Genomic DNA, 16,714 nt, shown 5'->3' on the forward strand with positions numbered 1-16,714 from the left:
GTCTGTATATAAGGTCTGAATATAGTATATAAGGTCTGAATCCCGTTCTGTTAGCTGATGCATGTAACCCAGTTAAAATCAGTATGGCTACCTGCATCTTTATAGCAAACAGGGCATGGCCCATTGTTTGCTACTAAGAGACCCAGTCCTGCAAGGTTCTGAGCACTCTCATTTCCCATTGAAGTCTCAGCACCATTACATGCAAGAGGCACTCAGAAACTAGGCAGGATCAGGGCAAGGGAGGATATCGCATCTGTGAATAAATCAAATTCAATCTACCTTTCCAAAGACCATCTGTGATGTTTTCTCTCATACTGTAATCAGTGGGAATGGGAAAATAGTCACTTTCTAGGTTGTCTCAATGAAAAACCTTCCAAGTGTCAGAGGTTTGTTTTGTTTTTTTGTTTGGTTGTTTTTTTGCAGTGGAGGGGGTTCAAATCTCCTGATGATAATCATTCTAAAAAGAATCTATCCCAGTCCCTGTGTTACCATTCACAGCTACAAAGTCTATGCCTTTTACATTAGTCATCTGACTGCCTCACAGAGAATTATGTATATTAAAAGCTTCCATGTTAGCTCCTTATGAGAAAATGTTTTAAAGAGTAATGTATATTAAAATCTCTACGTATAAACCCCTTGTGGGAAAAATTCCCAGAGACCTCCTTATACTCCCACATAGATAATTTTTTCACAAGAATGATATAAAAATGTTATTTAGCTATATCACAGGAGGTTAACCAGATATTAACTGCATTACAGACCTATTTAGTTTTAATAGACATCTCTCTAACGTAAGGTAATGCATGCAGTTGGGACACATTAGCAGATAAGATTTGTCTAGGGTTCTTTTGGGATCAGATAACTGCCAAATGAAGCCAACTGATTCTAAGGCCTAAAACGTGGACAAGAGTTTTATAGTAGATTTTGCTAGTGTTTTCGGGTTCTTTTAAATGATTTAGGCTTAGAGCAGCCACTGACGCATGCCCAGAATACAGGCCCTCGGTTGGTCCTGTCCCCGCTGCTGTGACCTCGCATGCACCGTGCATGCAAGGTCATGCTGCATGAAAGATGCCATTTTGCAGAACATGCTGCCCTGCCCCTGCTGGCGTGGCCTTGCCTGCACCATGTGCTTGAGGTCACACTGGTGGGCTGCTCACTAAAATGGCATCCTCTGTGTGCGATACTGGACAAAACCACGTCCAGTTTTATATCAGCACCAGATAGGGGACAAACCAGGTGAAAACAGGACTGTCCGGCTTAAACCTGGGCGAATGGCCTGCCTAGTTAGGCATTAAGGGTCTGATTCAAAGTCTAATGCTAGTCTTTCCATTGACTCCAGTGCACCCTGGTTCAAGTCCTAAGCCCAGCTCTAGCACCATCAACAGCTGGAAGTTTCTTTGATAGCTCAGCAAATGGGGGATGGCTCTGTAGAGTCCAATCCTGTTTTACAGGCATGTTCATGCAAGCTCGGAGTTTTGCCATCAATTTCAATTAGATCAAGATCGGCTCTTGAGGGAGGTTCAGCATTAGTTTTGAATGGTGTAAGGGGAGGACGCAGACATCTTTGAGTGCCTGGTGATGCGGAGTTAAAATCCTTCCCTGAAGAAAGGCATGGACTCTTCCCCTCCTTCGTGATAGTACATCAGCTGTCAGGAGTGCAGGCAAGTGTCTTAGGTCAGGAGGGCTCATTGGAGACGCCGAGCTGTTCGGGATTCAGGCCTTATCTACATGCAGAAGTTACACCAATTTAATTTAAACTGATTTATAAATCAATCTAGGCTTGGGCTGCCCTTAAAAAAGCTTTACTGGCATAACTCTGTCTGTAAGGGGTGTGATTTTTCCCTAGACATAGTTTTGCCGGTAAAAGCACTCGTGTGGACATTGTTATACTGGGCCAAGACACATTACAGAGGTAGAGCTTATTTTGCTTCACAGAACCGAATCAACCCTAAGCATTTGTATACCAGTATAGCTGTGTCTACACTGCAGGAGGCGTTACTGCTCTAACTATATCGGCAAAGCTAAAGCAGCAAAAATATGGTAAGTGTAGACAAGGCTTTAGGTCCCGTCCACATTACAAAGTTTGGTCAGTGCACGTTCCGAGGTCGGCTCCTGTATACTGCTCAGGGACATGCATGCTTGGCTGCTTGTGTCGGCCCTGTGCACACTCACCACGAGTAGTTGTGTCAATGGAAAATGTGGGGCACCCCAGAGGTGGGTGTCTCCATGTGCCCCCTGCCACTGTCTGGTTCAATGCCTGGTGGGATATTTTCGCAGTGCTTTGTGGAATACCAGCAATTGGCCCAGTGATTTCTGGGAACTAAGGGTCAAGATCTCACTATGCCACTTTCTCCATCCCATAATGTTCGTTCTATCCCATAATTTTTGTGCCACAGTCCTGCACGCCGCTTTTCAGTCTCCACCATCTCTCTGGCAGAAGCCTGGACCCTGCAGAGCTCAGTGCAGTTCTTATGTCCAGATGCACAGTTCTCCTGTATTTGCAGAGCTCGAATGACTATTACGACATCCGGGCGTGCGACGAGGAAGATGAGAAGATATCCAAGCACAATAACTGGAGGTGGAGGGACACAGTGACTAAAAACGCCAGGTTGTTGCTGGCATTGGGGGAGAACTTCTGGGCCCGTGAAATGAGCACAGACTGGTGGGATTGTAATGCAGGTTTGGGATGATGAGTGGTGACTGCAGAACTTTCAGATGTGAAAGGCAGCAATGCGGGCTCTGTATGCCGAGCTCACCCAGCCCTCTCACCAAAATGAGAGCGGCACTCTCAGTGGCTCTCAGCGACTCTCATGATGGGCTGCTCCTAGGGTGATCTTATTCACAGCTCCATCATCATCTTTGGACAACTGGAGAATTATCTGTCTAGGTATCAAAGATTATTGAAGATAATTGGCCAATACATAGACAATAACAGACCTAGATAGATATCTCCAGTTGTCCAGAGAGTCTGCTCAGATAGACCACTCTGGAGATTCTATTATAAAAAAATTAAACGTGTAAAAACAACCTTTCATGCATCCTGCATCCATCACAAGGCCATGAAAAGGGGCATAAACGTAGTTACTTGTCCTTTGCGGATCACCCTTAAATCAATAACAAGACCAACCCTGATTGGCTCTTGATCCAGGCTGAATCCTTGTGTCTTGTGAAATGGTCCCAGTCTACAGGTGCTCTCTCAGAGAATGAAGATGGTTCAAACCTACCAGTTTGCTGTGAGATTCCCCCCGCCCCCCCCCAATCTTTGCCCCTTGAAAATGTTCGTCTCAGAATCTGAGTCCAATGCAAGATGACAGTGATGATGTTAAAGCAAACATGCCTCATCAGAGAAATAGCGGCTGGAAGGGTGCCCAGCAGTAGTAGCCAAGCAATGATTTCTTATCCAACAGGACTTCCCACTCTCATTTCTAAATCTATCCAGGGCTGTCGAGGTGTGACAATTTGAATGAAGTATATATCATAAAATTAAGTGAGATTTAAAATGTCTCATTGAAATACACAGCAAAATCCTCTTTAACAGGAGAAAGAGCCTGTTTAAAAAAAAATTCCCTTAAAATGAATGCAAAATTAATGCATCTCTTTCCGGTTGAGTGCAAAGTGGCAGGTCAGCTGGTTTATGTTGTAAACACTTCCCACCAGTACTCCTGAAAGATAAATTAGGTGTAAAATAGTCCCTGAATTAGATTAAATCAAGGAGTGTATTAAACTTATTTCAGATCTGTCCTTTGACACTTCTGCTTCTTGGCCTGATTCTTGCTTCCTGCACTTGGCACAAGAATGTAGGGGGGGAGGTGGTTTTAAGACACTTTCCTGCTCTACATTCGGCGGATGGCCAGGACTCTGCCTCAGGGCTGCTCCAGTTTACACTTGGGCAGCTCATGACCCCTTAGGGCCCACAAGGCAACAAATAACTGGGTCCAGCTACAGCTTTCCCAGGGCTGATGCTTTCAAGGCAAATTAATCAAGGCTCATCTGACCGAGACACAATTACCACCAGTGAGGAGAGAGCATCATCTCCCAGCTAGCAGAAGATGGCTGGAAGCAGGTTTTTTTCTGTTTTTCCCCTTTGCGGGTGATGCTGTGTAAGAGCCCCTTGTTATCAAGCAATTCATGAGGGTTTTTAGTGTATGGACTAGGGTGACGATTTAGGGACAAACACCTTCTAACTGAGGAGATAGCATGGAGGACACAAGCTCTTCAAAGTGTTGAGAGGCCACTGCCTCCAACTGCTTAAAATCTAACTGAAAAATTTAGGTAAAGAATTGGGGGGAGCGGGAAATGCCGTCTCCAGTTTTCTTTCTTTCTTATCTCGGACTAGGCTTGGTTACTATAGTTACAGACTCCTGTGGGTAGGTGTACTCTATCACAGGGTGATCTTGGACCTTTGAGGGCTCAAGCCCCGTCTCTGACCTTCTACTACACGGGACTCAGAGAACTGGGCGCAGGTGACTGACATACTGGACTTAAGCAACATCCTGGAGTGAGAACGTGCAGGAGGCTCTCCTGTAACTATGGCCTGGGAAGGACCAGTGGTGACTCCCCATGCTGTTTGGGATCCTTCCTGTAGGGAAGTCTGAGGGGAAGGCTTTGTGAATTGATTGGCTTGGTAGGAGAAAGCCAAGGCTGAAGTGGAAGCTCAGGACGGGAGGATTGGACTATAATTCCATTATTACCAAACGAAATCCCAGAAGGGGAGATTATGTGTTGAATTGAAAAGTGGGAGGGTAATTGTACAGAAGAGAGGAATTGAGGCAAGACAAGCATTGGCCTGCTAAACCCAGGGTTGTGAGTTCAATCTTTGAGGGGGCCATTTGGGGCAAAAATTGGGGATTGGTCCTGCTTTGAGCAGGGGGTTGGACTAGATGACCTCCTGAGGTCCCTTCCAACCCTGATATTCTATGATTCTATGGATGCCGCAGGTATAAGATGCACACTCATGCTGCCCGATACAATTGCCTTAAAGTTTGTCATGACTGGTGTGACAGATGGGGGGTGGGGGTACTCTGTAACAAGTTATGAATACTGTATGTGACCTGGTTATTGGGATGTTTACTGTATCCGTATTTTGATTTGGTTTAACAAGGAAGGTTGTAAGAAAAACAAACAAGAAGTGAAACAATTGCTTGAGATAAGCCCCCTCCCCCCCCCCCCGGTAAGACTCCAGGGTTGTTAAGAGACAATGCTCGAGACATTAGTTGTGAAGATTCTACCTATTGGCTCCAGCCAAGTTATGAAGCTTGTTTTGCCATGCAGGGGCAAGGCTGGGAACCAGCGGCTCAAAAGGATCTCTGGTTAGTTAAAAAGCGACTCACTCTCTAAGGGGCAGCTGCCGAGACGGCTGTGAGGTGCTGTTCAGACTGAGACCAGCATCTGCTGGAGTGTCTGAAAAAAATAGACCCACTTGATCCATCATCACAGGGTGGGAGGGCTTTAGGTCAGACAGATGCGTGTGCAGACTGTTTTTAAAATCCTTTTCTCTACTGGGTCTACTGGTAAATTAAACAATTTATGTGCTGTCTGGTCACCATATCCACCACTGGTTACAGACTCCCAAAGGGAAGACCCATAGGTGTGGAACTCGGTTGTACCTGTGGGTAAGTCTGGTTACATGGTACTGTAGCCCCAGCCCTGGTCTAAGAGTGGGAGAATTCCACTCTGGATTGGTAATGGTATGAGGGGTACTCTCAAAGACCTGAGGGGGTGCCCTGAGAGATCCCAAAAGGGGACAGAAGTGCAGCTAGCCCTGTAATTGCAACAACCAGTATCTTGTATTTTTTTCTGCACTCCCATTAAAACCTTTGTTTTCTCTACCAGTCTTTTCTCTAAGTCTTCATGCTCCTTTCAGTCCTCAACCCATGCCCTCAAAGTTTTCCAAACTCTTCTGTATCACTGTTGGAGCCTTTACAGTTTTGGACTTATGCTGTAAGTTATGTTTTTAAATATTGTTTTGTTGGTTGGTTTTTCATAGAATATCAGGGTTGGAAGGGACCTCAGGAGGTCATCTAGTCCAACCCCCTGCTCAAAGCAGGGCCAATCCCCAATTTTTGCCCCAATCCCTAAATGGCCCCTTCAAGGACTGAACTCACAACCCTGGGTTTAGCAGGCCAATGCTCAAACCACTGAGCTATATACATTATTAGTTCTTGTGCAATGGGATTGATAGTTCCTGCTCCTCTTCATGCATACTTAGCCACTCTCTCAGGTCCTCAGCCCTCATGGAAAAGTCATATGGAACTTAATAGTGATGAAAACAGTAGGGTTTTATAGAATTGTAATAGGATTCAGTACAAGCTAATCTAAAAATTAATAACAGGGACTAGAAAATTAGTTTCTTTCTGTAGATTTTTGAGCCCTTCTATAGCAGGGATATAATCCTCTATTCGATTCTAAAAATACGATGGTTCCAAAAATCTATAGGAAAATTTGCATTTTCTATTATATTCTATAACATGAACTGGCCCATGGAGGATCTCTCTGAATATTAAATTGTGTGAGATCTCAGGGACGTTCCTAAGGAGTGTATAAACTCAGAGAGCAATTTCACATCCCGGGCTGGGGGGGACAGGATATGCCTCTTAGCTACATGAAGGAAACCCTGAGCTTGCTCAGCCCTCAGTGTGTATGACGTATCCCCTTCTAGTGGCTGGCCTATCGAAAAAGATATGAGCCTATTCCTGCTACCAGCTAATGGACTTACCCCTTTTACTCAAGTAATAAAGATCCTATGCTTTCAGCACTCGTGGTCCTGGGCTCTCCCCACTGACGGCCTACGGTGAGTGGATGGGTGGTGTCACATTAGCTCCATCTGTGAGCAGAGGGCAACCACCCATCCATCCCTTATTTATCTATTTATTTATTTAGACGTGTCCCTTGCAGGGTGACCACCCAGCCCTTATTTTAAAGGGACCATCCCATCCCTTATTTATCTATTTATTTATTTAGACGTGTCCCTTGCAGGGTGACCACCCAGCCCTTATTTTAAAACGGCTAAGTACCATTTTAAACATTACACTGAAGCTTACGCTAATTGCATTTTCCTCTTGAGGGCGGCAGAAACGTACAGGAGCGAAAAAATACAGACTGCCCTCCAGGACATGGCGTTCCCCTAAACCCCGCCTTGCAGGAAAGCGCTGTCCCTGGTTTTGCACAGCTGGCCCCTGCTGCCCTGGCCCCTGGGCCTCGCACGTGGGGGGAACCCCTCGCCTCGCTCGCCGCAAACCGCGCAGACGCACTCGAGCCCAGCACCAGCCCGGCACGAGAACTCCGCCATCGCTGTGAGGGGCAAAAGAGGCCCTTCCAGTAGGGCGCCGCCATCTTTGTGCGGGGTAACGTTCGGGTCCCCTGGGCGCCGCCATGTTGGGGGTGGTACCGCTCGCGTCCTCAGACGTACCCGAGCGTGTTATTAATTATTAAATCGTTCAACACAGTAAAACGCGCCTGATTACAACGCTCAGCGCGCGGGTATGGCTTTTATAGAGAATGACGCCGATGGATGTGGATGTGGGGGCTTGACCCCACTCCGTCGAGGTAGCACTTCCGGGTGATGCTGACGGTGACCTCTGCCCCGCGACCCCTGCCTCTTCCTTTCCGGTGTTGGGTGCCCGAGAAGACGCACAAGTAAGTGCCCGGGCTCGGGCTTGCCGTCATCCGCTTCCATCCTCCCTGGGTGCGTCTCGCTGCGGCCTTTGCCGCCCGCAGCCAGCCTGCCCGGGCCCTTCCTCACCGATATCGAGCCGGCGCGGCCGCCCGGCGGGTGGGGAGGAGGCCGGGGGAGCGGGGCGCTAGGCCGCGGGGAAGCCGGCCGCTAGAGTGGCCGAGCTGCCCGGTGGGTGGAGGGGAGGCCGGGGGAGCGAGGCGCTAGGCCGCGGGGAGCTGGAGTGGCCGAGCCGCCCGGCGGTTTGGGGTGACAAGGGCCGGTGGGAGGCTTCGTTTATTTTTCGCTCCGATTATGCAACGGGTGGGTCCGGGCCCGGGTCCCGGTCCACTCTCAACCTGGGGCAGCTTCCCCCGGCTTGGGAGCGTAGCGGGGCTGTTGTGGGGAGGCCTGTCCTAGGGGGAGGAAGCTCGTGGGAACCCCTCTTCGATGCGGGGAGGGAAGGTAACAGCCCCATGTGTGGCTTGGGGCCTGTGTCGTGGGATAGGGGGAGTGGGCTCCTTTCCGAGGCTCCGAACAGGAGGAGGGGATGCTGAGGTTAACAGCGTGTGCATGGCAGGGCACAGTGCTGCGCACAAGTGGCTTCCAAGCATCCCAGTCACTCAGGTGTCTCTTCACAACCAGAAATCCCTCCGGGGGGAGGGGAGAGGGCCACAGTTGTGTTTAATGTTTATTAGGGGGGGATGCAAGATGTGTCAGTCACTTCATTAAACACTTGACTGGGCAAAGAGCTCTGCTAAACCATAGTTGCATGGGTGGGGAAGATAGATCAGACCTACTGTTTTTAGGCACAGATATTTGTGCCTGGTAGATCGCTACGGCCAAATTAATCCCTGCTTTAATTTCATATATTAATAGGTTTACACCATGAATAAACTTGGTCTTTTTAATCTAACCTCTTCTATTATATGTTAGGGGCAGACAGTAGTTATCACTACGTTCAGTTAAGCTTGAAGAAACCCCAGTTTACCAGTTTTAGACCTAGGAGAGCTACTACACAAAGGATAAGTGGTTTAGTCTTAAGTTAACACATCAGGACTTTTTTAGGGTGCCTTCAAGGTTATGCTTAATGATCTACTGAGGAACATCACACTAACTGAGGGTGGATGCAGTTTGGTGCTGTACTGCGCACATCCCAAAGTGGTCTGTTGATTGGTCACATAATGCTGGTGTTCTCTTCATTTCCAGCTGCTGAAAGTATTAAATATTATTTTTCCATGCTGTGGCTGTAGATATTATTTGATTGTAAATGGGAGAGGAGGTGGGTCATAAAGTTGCAAATGGGAATGGTGGTGACCATGAGACAATTTATCTGAAATGTGCTCCACACACTATGAAAAATTCAGGGAATCCTGTCACCACATCACTCTTGTATGTTTCCGTAGCCAGAATGTTGGCAGAAAAGAGAGATTTAGGTTGCCTAGGTTAGTTGCAAGTTTTCTGTTAGCACAGAGGATGTCCTGCATCTATCTACACTTGTTTTGGGTTTAAAGGAGGTATCGGAGATGTTACTGGTAAACACAAGACTGGGAGTCAGGATTCTTAAATTCTATTCCTGGCTGTGCTTCCAACTCTTAACTGTAGGCAAGTCAGAAGTCTCTCTGTGCCTTAATTTCTAAAAGGAGAAGACTACCATACAGATTTGGGACCCCCTGAAAGTGGTTCTATTTATTTGTATTATTGTAGGGCCTAAAGGCTTCCACCCAGATTGGAGCCCCGTTGTGCGCTTCATGTGTACATAGGGAGAGGCAGTGCCTGCTCCATGCAGTTTACAGTCTAGGGCAAGAGGCAATCGTAGGCAGGTAACAAAGGCAGAGAGTTGAAGGGCCGTACCTCAAATCAGACAGCAGATCAGTGGCAGTATTGGGAATGGAACCCAGTGCTTCTGATGGAGGGCTGATTATGCACATGATGATTTTAACTGCACGGTTGCCATCCAGGCTCTCTTTCATGGTAAGTCTTGTGTGGAAATGCAGCAGTGGGCAATATTTATGGAGCTGCTGTTAAAATTTCAGAGACATTAAGAGTGGCAGTGGCATATAATAAAGCCACTCTGATCTCCAGATTATTTAATATACTAAAATGTGGAAAGTGAGCCTAATGCTCTTCCAAAGGGTTAAGCAAGCTGGTTTTATGGATGGATGGGTTGCCTGGTCCTCTTCGGTCTCTGGAATGTCCTGTATTCCAAACAAATAGATTATTGGTGCATGTCTCATCTGTATTGATTAGTACCCAGTTCATCTGCAAAATGCCTTTTGTGTTGATTTAAATACCCTTAAAAAGTAACTTCCCATTCATAGGAGTATAAAGGACCAGAGGCATGTATGGCTCCCGTGTAATTCCAGGGAAAGAACCATCTTTATTGCTCCTCTTCATGACCGCATGTAACTCACACTCTTATTTACCCTCGCAGAAATGGCACCGCGTAAGGGTAAGGAGAAGAAGGAAGAGCAGGTCATCAGCTTGGGACCGCAGGTTGCCGAAGGGGAAAATGTGTTTGGCGTCTGCCATATCTTCGCTTCCTTCAATGACACTTTTGTCCATGTAACTGATCTCTCCGGCAAGTGAGTACTGAAAGTTGGTGACATCAGAACCATACAAGGCTCTGTAGAACTTGCTTTCCCTTGGTACCGCCCTTACAAGTTCTTAAAATGGAAATTGTGCATATGCAACAGTTATTTTGGTTCAATAACTCAAGCTGTTTTCACTCACCTTTATCCTTAAGGCTAAAGTATGTGCCCAGTATATGTAGATAAGTGCATCATATCATACACTTACCTGTTGAACTTACAAGTTGCGATCTAACTTACTCTTCTAGGTCTTGGCTACAGGAGAGGGTTGCACTGATTTAATTGAAATTGCTTAAAAAAATTTTGTAGTTAAACTAGAAGAAAAACCTGTATAGAAACCCTTATTTTGGTTTGAGTGGCTTATTTCAGTATAGCTTAAGTAGGTAAGGAATCAGCTTAAGCTAAATTGATGCAAGTTGCTCTTGAACTGAACTATGCAGGGCTTTGCACCCTTATCTTCTGAGCAGAAGGCAGTCGAGTATTAAAATGAGTCAACAGGGGTATATACCGGACACTTCTAATGCTGCTGCTTATAAAACACATGGAGGTACCATCACATAAAATGTCCAGACATACATCTGTGTTGAAATAAGTGTTTACAGAAAGGATAATTAGTATTGCCACTGTACGAAAGAGATGACTGTAAACTGCTTGACAGTATCTACCATATCAGGAGCAGGCGTTTCCATTTGCCTTCTTGGCTATTTAGTAAAGATCTTTCTAAAATTTATAATCTAATTCAACCACAAGATATTGGGCTCGGTGCTCAAAATTTTATGGCCTGTGTTATTTAGGAGGTCAGACTAGATGATCGTGTGATCCCTTGTAGTTTTAACATCTATAAACTTATTTTGTTGCTCAGGTGACACAATACAGACAACTTGTAACAGGGTTTTTAATTGAAACTTGTTGGGCCATCTTTCACTATCTTCTATTTTTGCTCAGTGAATGAGACCTAACAATTAAGGCATATCTAGGTGAGAAAGTTGCATTAATCTGACTTAAAGTGTGATTTTAAACTGATATATTTAGATCAGTGTAAAGGCTGTATGGTTAGTTAAACCTGTTCGAAAGGCTGTATGGAGATGCTTATTTTGGTTTAGCGTAAGTCAGTTAGAAACATGATAAACCGAAATAAAGTACTGTTTAAACACAGTAAGTGTCCACACAGGGCTTTGCCCCAGTTTAACAAACTCTGTTACACTAATTTAATGTATAAATTACTAACGCCTATATGGAAAAAGGGCCTTGCTTCCTTCAGAAATGACCTTAGAAAAAGTAAGATAGATTCATGTTAATGGTTGTCACATGGCAACTTATGAACTGGTAAATGTATAAAATGAAATCATTTTGTGTTTTGAATCTTCTGCTTCTGTAAGGCTTGCAGGTTGTGATCAGACTCTTTCCTGAGTATTGCTTTTTGCCACGTACAAAGATAATTGTCTTTTCAGGGAAACCATCTGCCGAGTGACTGGTGGTATGAAGGTGAAGGCCGACAGAGACGAGTCTTCGCCCTATGCTGCTATGTTGGCAGCTCAGGATGTTGCCCAGCGGTGCAAGGAGCTGGGCATCACTGCCCTTCACATCAAGCTGCGAGCTACAGGTGGAAATAGGTGCGTGTGACAGGCTCTGCTTTGACATACACAGATGTTGTGCGGTGGCGAGGTAGCGCTTGGGTCCTGTTGGTGACTGAATGCTAGGTTATGCTCATCAGGTGGCCCAGAGTGAAATAAGGTGTTTCAGTTTTCACACAGTCCTACAATCTCACTTCAGTTGTTGCTATCACAATTTTAATATGGGCAGCTGTTCTGAGGGCAGCAGTGAGAGAATTTGTATCTCAGACACACTCTAGCATTATTTTATTCCATGCATCTTTGCAAACTCGATGCGTTTTTTGTGTGCAGTTGGGGCTTGTTCTGTTAGCAGAAACAGCTCCATGTTTAGAGGTGTACATTTTCAGCTGGTGAAACATGTGAAGGCCCTGGCCCACTGACCCATGGAGATAATATTCACAGGACTAACATTAGTTCAGTTCAGCTCTGACCTGAAGGAGCCAGGCTTATAATGGGCTGTGTTTTAATTGATATGTTAAGAACTAGTTTGATTGGGAAGGTATTGGTCATTCTACATAGTAATGACATCTTGTGAATCCATTTGTAATTAGATGAAAACCTGGTGTAGGTGGGTTACAGGAATCTCTTTTTTCCTAAAATATATCTCCACCGCTTTTTCAGCAGGCTTATAGGACTCTTGTTTCATGTTGTTCTTGGAAGGGAATCCCCTATTGTAGCTGTGTAATGGCAGGAAAGATCATGTTTGATATTCAACTTTATTAACATCTCTTCTGCCCCCTTGTCAGGGGTGCAATTACCATGTATATTCAGAATTGCATTGAAGTATATTCTGCTGACTGTTACTGTTCCTGCCATATACATGGGTTAGAGAAAAAGGGAGGCATCTACTAAGAGTTCCAGCATTTTCAAATTCTGGATAAAGGGTAAAATGACTTAAGCTGCATGTTGTTTCCTTGGGAACGGTGTGCATTTAGCTTCAGCTGTTTGGTGAACGCTTCTCTGACCTGTTCTGTTGCCTGTTTTATTATTTCTAGGACCAAGACTCCTGGACCTGGTGCCCAGTCAGCCCTCAGAGCTCTAGCTCGTTCTGGAATGAAGATTGGGCGCATTGGTAAGTGTGGTGTGCAAATGGGGTATTTTAGATAAATAATGGGAAATTAGTATGTGTTCCCTGTTTCGAAATCCTGTCACGAAAAGAACTCTGTGCAGATGCATCTGTTGTTGTTTAATACCCTGAGTTACATGATGGCCAGGTCTGAGATTTATTCTCTGTTAGTCCTACAGAACCCAAGCTTGACCATCTGGCATACTGGATTCCACCTGGTTACTTGTGCTTTTTGCCTGAGGGTGCTGAGTTTCCTTTAATTTGATGTGTATGTGCCTAGAGGAACTGGAGCGCTTTCAAATTAAATAAGAACCCACCAGCAAGTGGCATGTGTTTTCAGTATGGGCTAAGGATTGGTACCTAACTGCAAGTTGTATGTGCTAAACTGCAGTTGTATAGCAAGATAGTGATGGGCCTCTGGTTTAGAGTCACTGATTCTTTGCAGTAGCTGGAAGATCACTGGCCATGATTTACTGGAGTGAAAGTCCCAAAAGCTGCTGCCAAAAATGCCTTTTCAGTGTTCAAAGAAACCTATGGAAGGACTGTGGTGTACATCAATCTCCTATAGGAGATTGTCTTGCCTGTTGCTGCTGTGGAAGTCATGTGACCTGCAGTCTGTTGTTTCCTGTGATGCGCAATTTCACCTTCTTTCCCCACCCATTTCAGTGTGAATTTCCCATATTCTAAATGTTACTAATGTGGAAACTTGCCACACACTAGTCAATGCGCAAGTGAAATATAGTACCTCCTGCACATCATTTCCCAGGCTGCCTCCTGAGAGAAAGTGTGTGTGTTGGGGGGAATTCCTACTCCTTGCAAGAAAGGCTTGGGTTTTGTGTGAGGAAAGGTGGCCATTGGAAAGCAAATGTTGATTTGGCATTATAATGCCCCTTGCACACTCAAAGCGGACTAAAAAATTATTTTGCCTTTTGTACTAAATCCTCTTATCGTTAATGCTAGATCCTACTAAAGGCTGGTCATTGTGTGAGGATACATTATTACCACGTGAAGCCAATGCAGTTCTTCACTACTGAGGCCTGGGGTGGTGGCTGGGTGGTGTCTGGCAGGGACTTGGATGGTTTATTTTCTGTACCCGGAAAGCTGTTTGAAGCAATCTGCAGTCATGAATGGTAATGTGTAACTTTCTTTCCACAGAGGATGTCACCCCCATCCCCTCTGACAGCACTCGCAGAAAGGGTGGTCGCCGGGGTCGTCGTCTGTAAACCGTGGCTGGCTTTTGTTTCATCATTAAATCTCTCAAAAAATTGTTCTCATTTGTGTTCTCTTAACACGAGCTATGATCAGAGGGCTAGCCTTTGGTGTCATGTGTCCTTTGGTTGTCATTTGAAAGCCCTGTGGTTGTAATGTCTTGTTTTCATGGAAACATTCAGAAGTCTGAATTACATACACAAATAGCTTGATTTCGGAAGATAGGTTTCCTGTTTAGGTTGTAGGGCTCCTGTTCACACAGCTACACCAGGGGTGCCATATTTGTGTATAAACTGGTAGAGCAGTTTAAAAGCACTCTAAAATTACAGCCCCACCAGACGTTCTAAGGCATGTTATACTTCCAGTTACATTTGAAAAATACTCTCTTCCTAGTAATTTTGTGCTCCCTGCTGTCATATTTACCCTTCACTAATTCCTGTCATGATCGTATGGAAGGTATGCGCTCATCTGTGCTAAATGTATATTCCAGGTGTCAGCCCAGGGAGGTTTAAAAGCAGAGAGTGGAACTGCCTACATTCTGTGACTGGGAAGCCCCTCTCCATGTTGAAAGGTGTTACCCGTCTTTGGGTGACTCTATTTCAAGATTGAAGATAATCTTCCTAATATCGTCAGACAAAGCCCCACTCCTTTGTTCTGCCAGTGTTAGGGTGACGTCCAAAATGGCTTCTGATACTCTGCTACCTTCGTTACTATATATGTTTTTCAAACAAGTTGTCCTCTCAGCAAAGCCCCATGTCCTATAATGCAGGAAGCCCAGTATCATGCAGTGCTTTGTTCTTGCCCCTCTCCCAGTAGAATAGCCTTTATTTTGAAATGGCACTTTTTTTATGCTGTCCCAAGCATGCTGCAGATTATTGTGAAGATATGTAACGACTGTAGGCGTTGCAGGGAGCGAGTGGATTTGACAGGTGGATGTGGCAGTCGGCCCTTTTTTGGTCCCTAAGCGGCAGTTACAGCCTTCAATGCTGTGGAAAAGATGTCTCATTTTTCCCCACTCAAGCAGAAGTGGATTCAAATGGAAAGGAACAGGGTTTGAATTCTTCCTTCCACGCCTTAGCAAACCTTAACAGTAACTACATACCCTACTGGACAAATACCTCCTGGTTTTTCCACTAAGCAATAGCAGGCAAGTATGTTAACTTGAAGCTTCTGCTAAAATACAGCAGTGAGATAATGTCACCATTTCAAGTATCATTAGACTTGAGAATCAATGTCTCCATTGAAATAAAAGGGGCAGTTTGTAAGTCTGAGCTGTTTAATTGAAAGTTTAGATTCTGAAGCACTATTATGCAGCAAACTCAGAGTAACTTAAGTGGTTCAGACTCATGATATACACAAGGCCCTACATATTGGAGACATGGGCTCAGAAATTGAGTGTTGTGGTCTCCTGTGAGACCTTGGCTGAGACTTCAGCCTGCCTTTGAACCTTTAGGTTTGAGAATGAACATAAAAAGATGGAGCTACTTTCACGTATGCCCTTGCCAGCTTTGGCTCTTAAAACACTAGTCTCCCATAAGAGGATTTGTCCTTGGCCTCTCTCCCTTCCTCAGATACTGGAGAGCACCCTCATTGAATCCCTTTTCCAGGTAATTGGCTAGACGTGGTTCTGAGTCTAAACCAGCACGGAGCACCGCCATGCAGCCCCTTGTGGCTCTGTGTTGCCTTCCAACTCAGTGCGTCTCTCCTTACACTGCGATTTAAATGGTGGAGAAGAGACGCTTAGAACTGAAGCCACTGCTGGGGTTTATTTTTGTTAATAGTCTTTGTTCAAAACCAACTCTAGCTCTGCAGCTTGCAGACCCTTTGTCCTGACTTCTTGGAGACACGCCTGCTTTGGGAATGATCTGCTGACAGTGCCACTTTATCTCGTCCGGCGTCTTTCTTGTGGACTGTTACTTTAATAGCTGATATTCTTGGAATTCCCCTTTGTGCGAAACATCTCTTGCCTGGATGGGCACTAGCGTCTCCCCTGACATGGCCAAACTCATTTGTAGCTTTATACGTATCATTGTTACATGGAAAGGCTTTTAGAAATAAAGGTTTCTTTTAGAGTTTTATTTGTAGGAACAATGACTAGCAGCATTTGAAGTTGATGAAGTCTCCTCTGAATTCCACTGCTGGGAACCAGCCAAGGAATGAAGGGGAACATTAATGCTATCCAGCCAGTGAGAAATTAGCCATGGCCTGATGTCAGAAGTTACCAGGCAGAAGGGTGTTCAGAAAGAACAGAAAAGTAGATGTGCTCAGAGGAGGTTCAGGGAGCTGGGTGCCTTATATTAGTGAAAGAGAAGAAAGTATAAACCAGTTAATATTTCTAAACCGCCTAAGCTTGGTGCCCTTACTGATGTGAGAGAGTCTATTGGAATCTCCATTCCTATTAGGCAGTGACTTAGCCCCTTCTCAGGAAAAAACAATCCCACACATGTACATTGGGACAGATGGATGCTTGGCTTTGGAATTTAAATACATATGACATGCAGCTTCTGAAATTTGTTGTGCAGTTTTTTCCCCCCTTTTTTCAATCAGATCTATATGCCAGTTACTTTAGAAACCGTTCCCAGCT

General features: G+C 45.2%; 1 protein-coding gene across 2 annotated transcripts; it reads left to right on the forward strand.

Moving 5' to 3' along the window:
• The first annotated feature begins 7,483 nt into the window (after positions 1 to 7,483).
• RPS14 (ribosomal protein S14) lies at positions 7,484 to 14,189 on the forward strand. Of its 2 annotated transcripts, none has more exons than XM_084635721.1 (5): positions 7,484 to 7,635; positions 10,086 to 10,236; positions 11,694 to 11,855; positions 12,851 to 12,927; positions 14,077 to 14,189. In XM_084635721.1, exons 2-5 carry the CDS (start codon positions 10,088 to 10,090, stop codon positions 14,142 to 14,144), a joined length of 456 nt encoding a protein of 151 aa, XP_084491847.1. In that variant the 5' UTR covers positions 7,484 to 7,635; positions 10,086 to 10,087; the 3' UTR covers positions 14,145 to 14,189. The 2 variants fall into 2 exon arrangements, with proteins under 2 accessions (XP_084491847.1, XP_084491848.1); XM_084635722.1 differs by having other exon boundaries at positions 7,582 to 7,684.
• Positions 14,190 to 16,714: the final 2,525 nt, after the last annotated feature.

This window comes from Lepidochelys olivacea (genome assembly GCF_965140295.1).
Source record: "Lepidochelys olivacea isolate rLepOli2 genome assembly, chromosome: 8".
NCBI classification, from domain to species: Eukaryota; Metazoa; Chordata; order Testudines; family Cheloniidae; genus Lepidochelys; species Lepidochelys olivacea.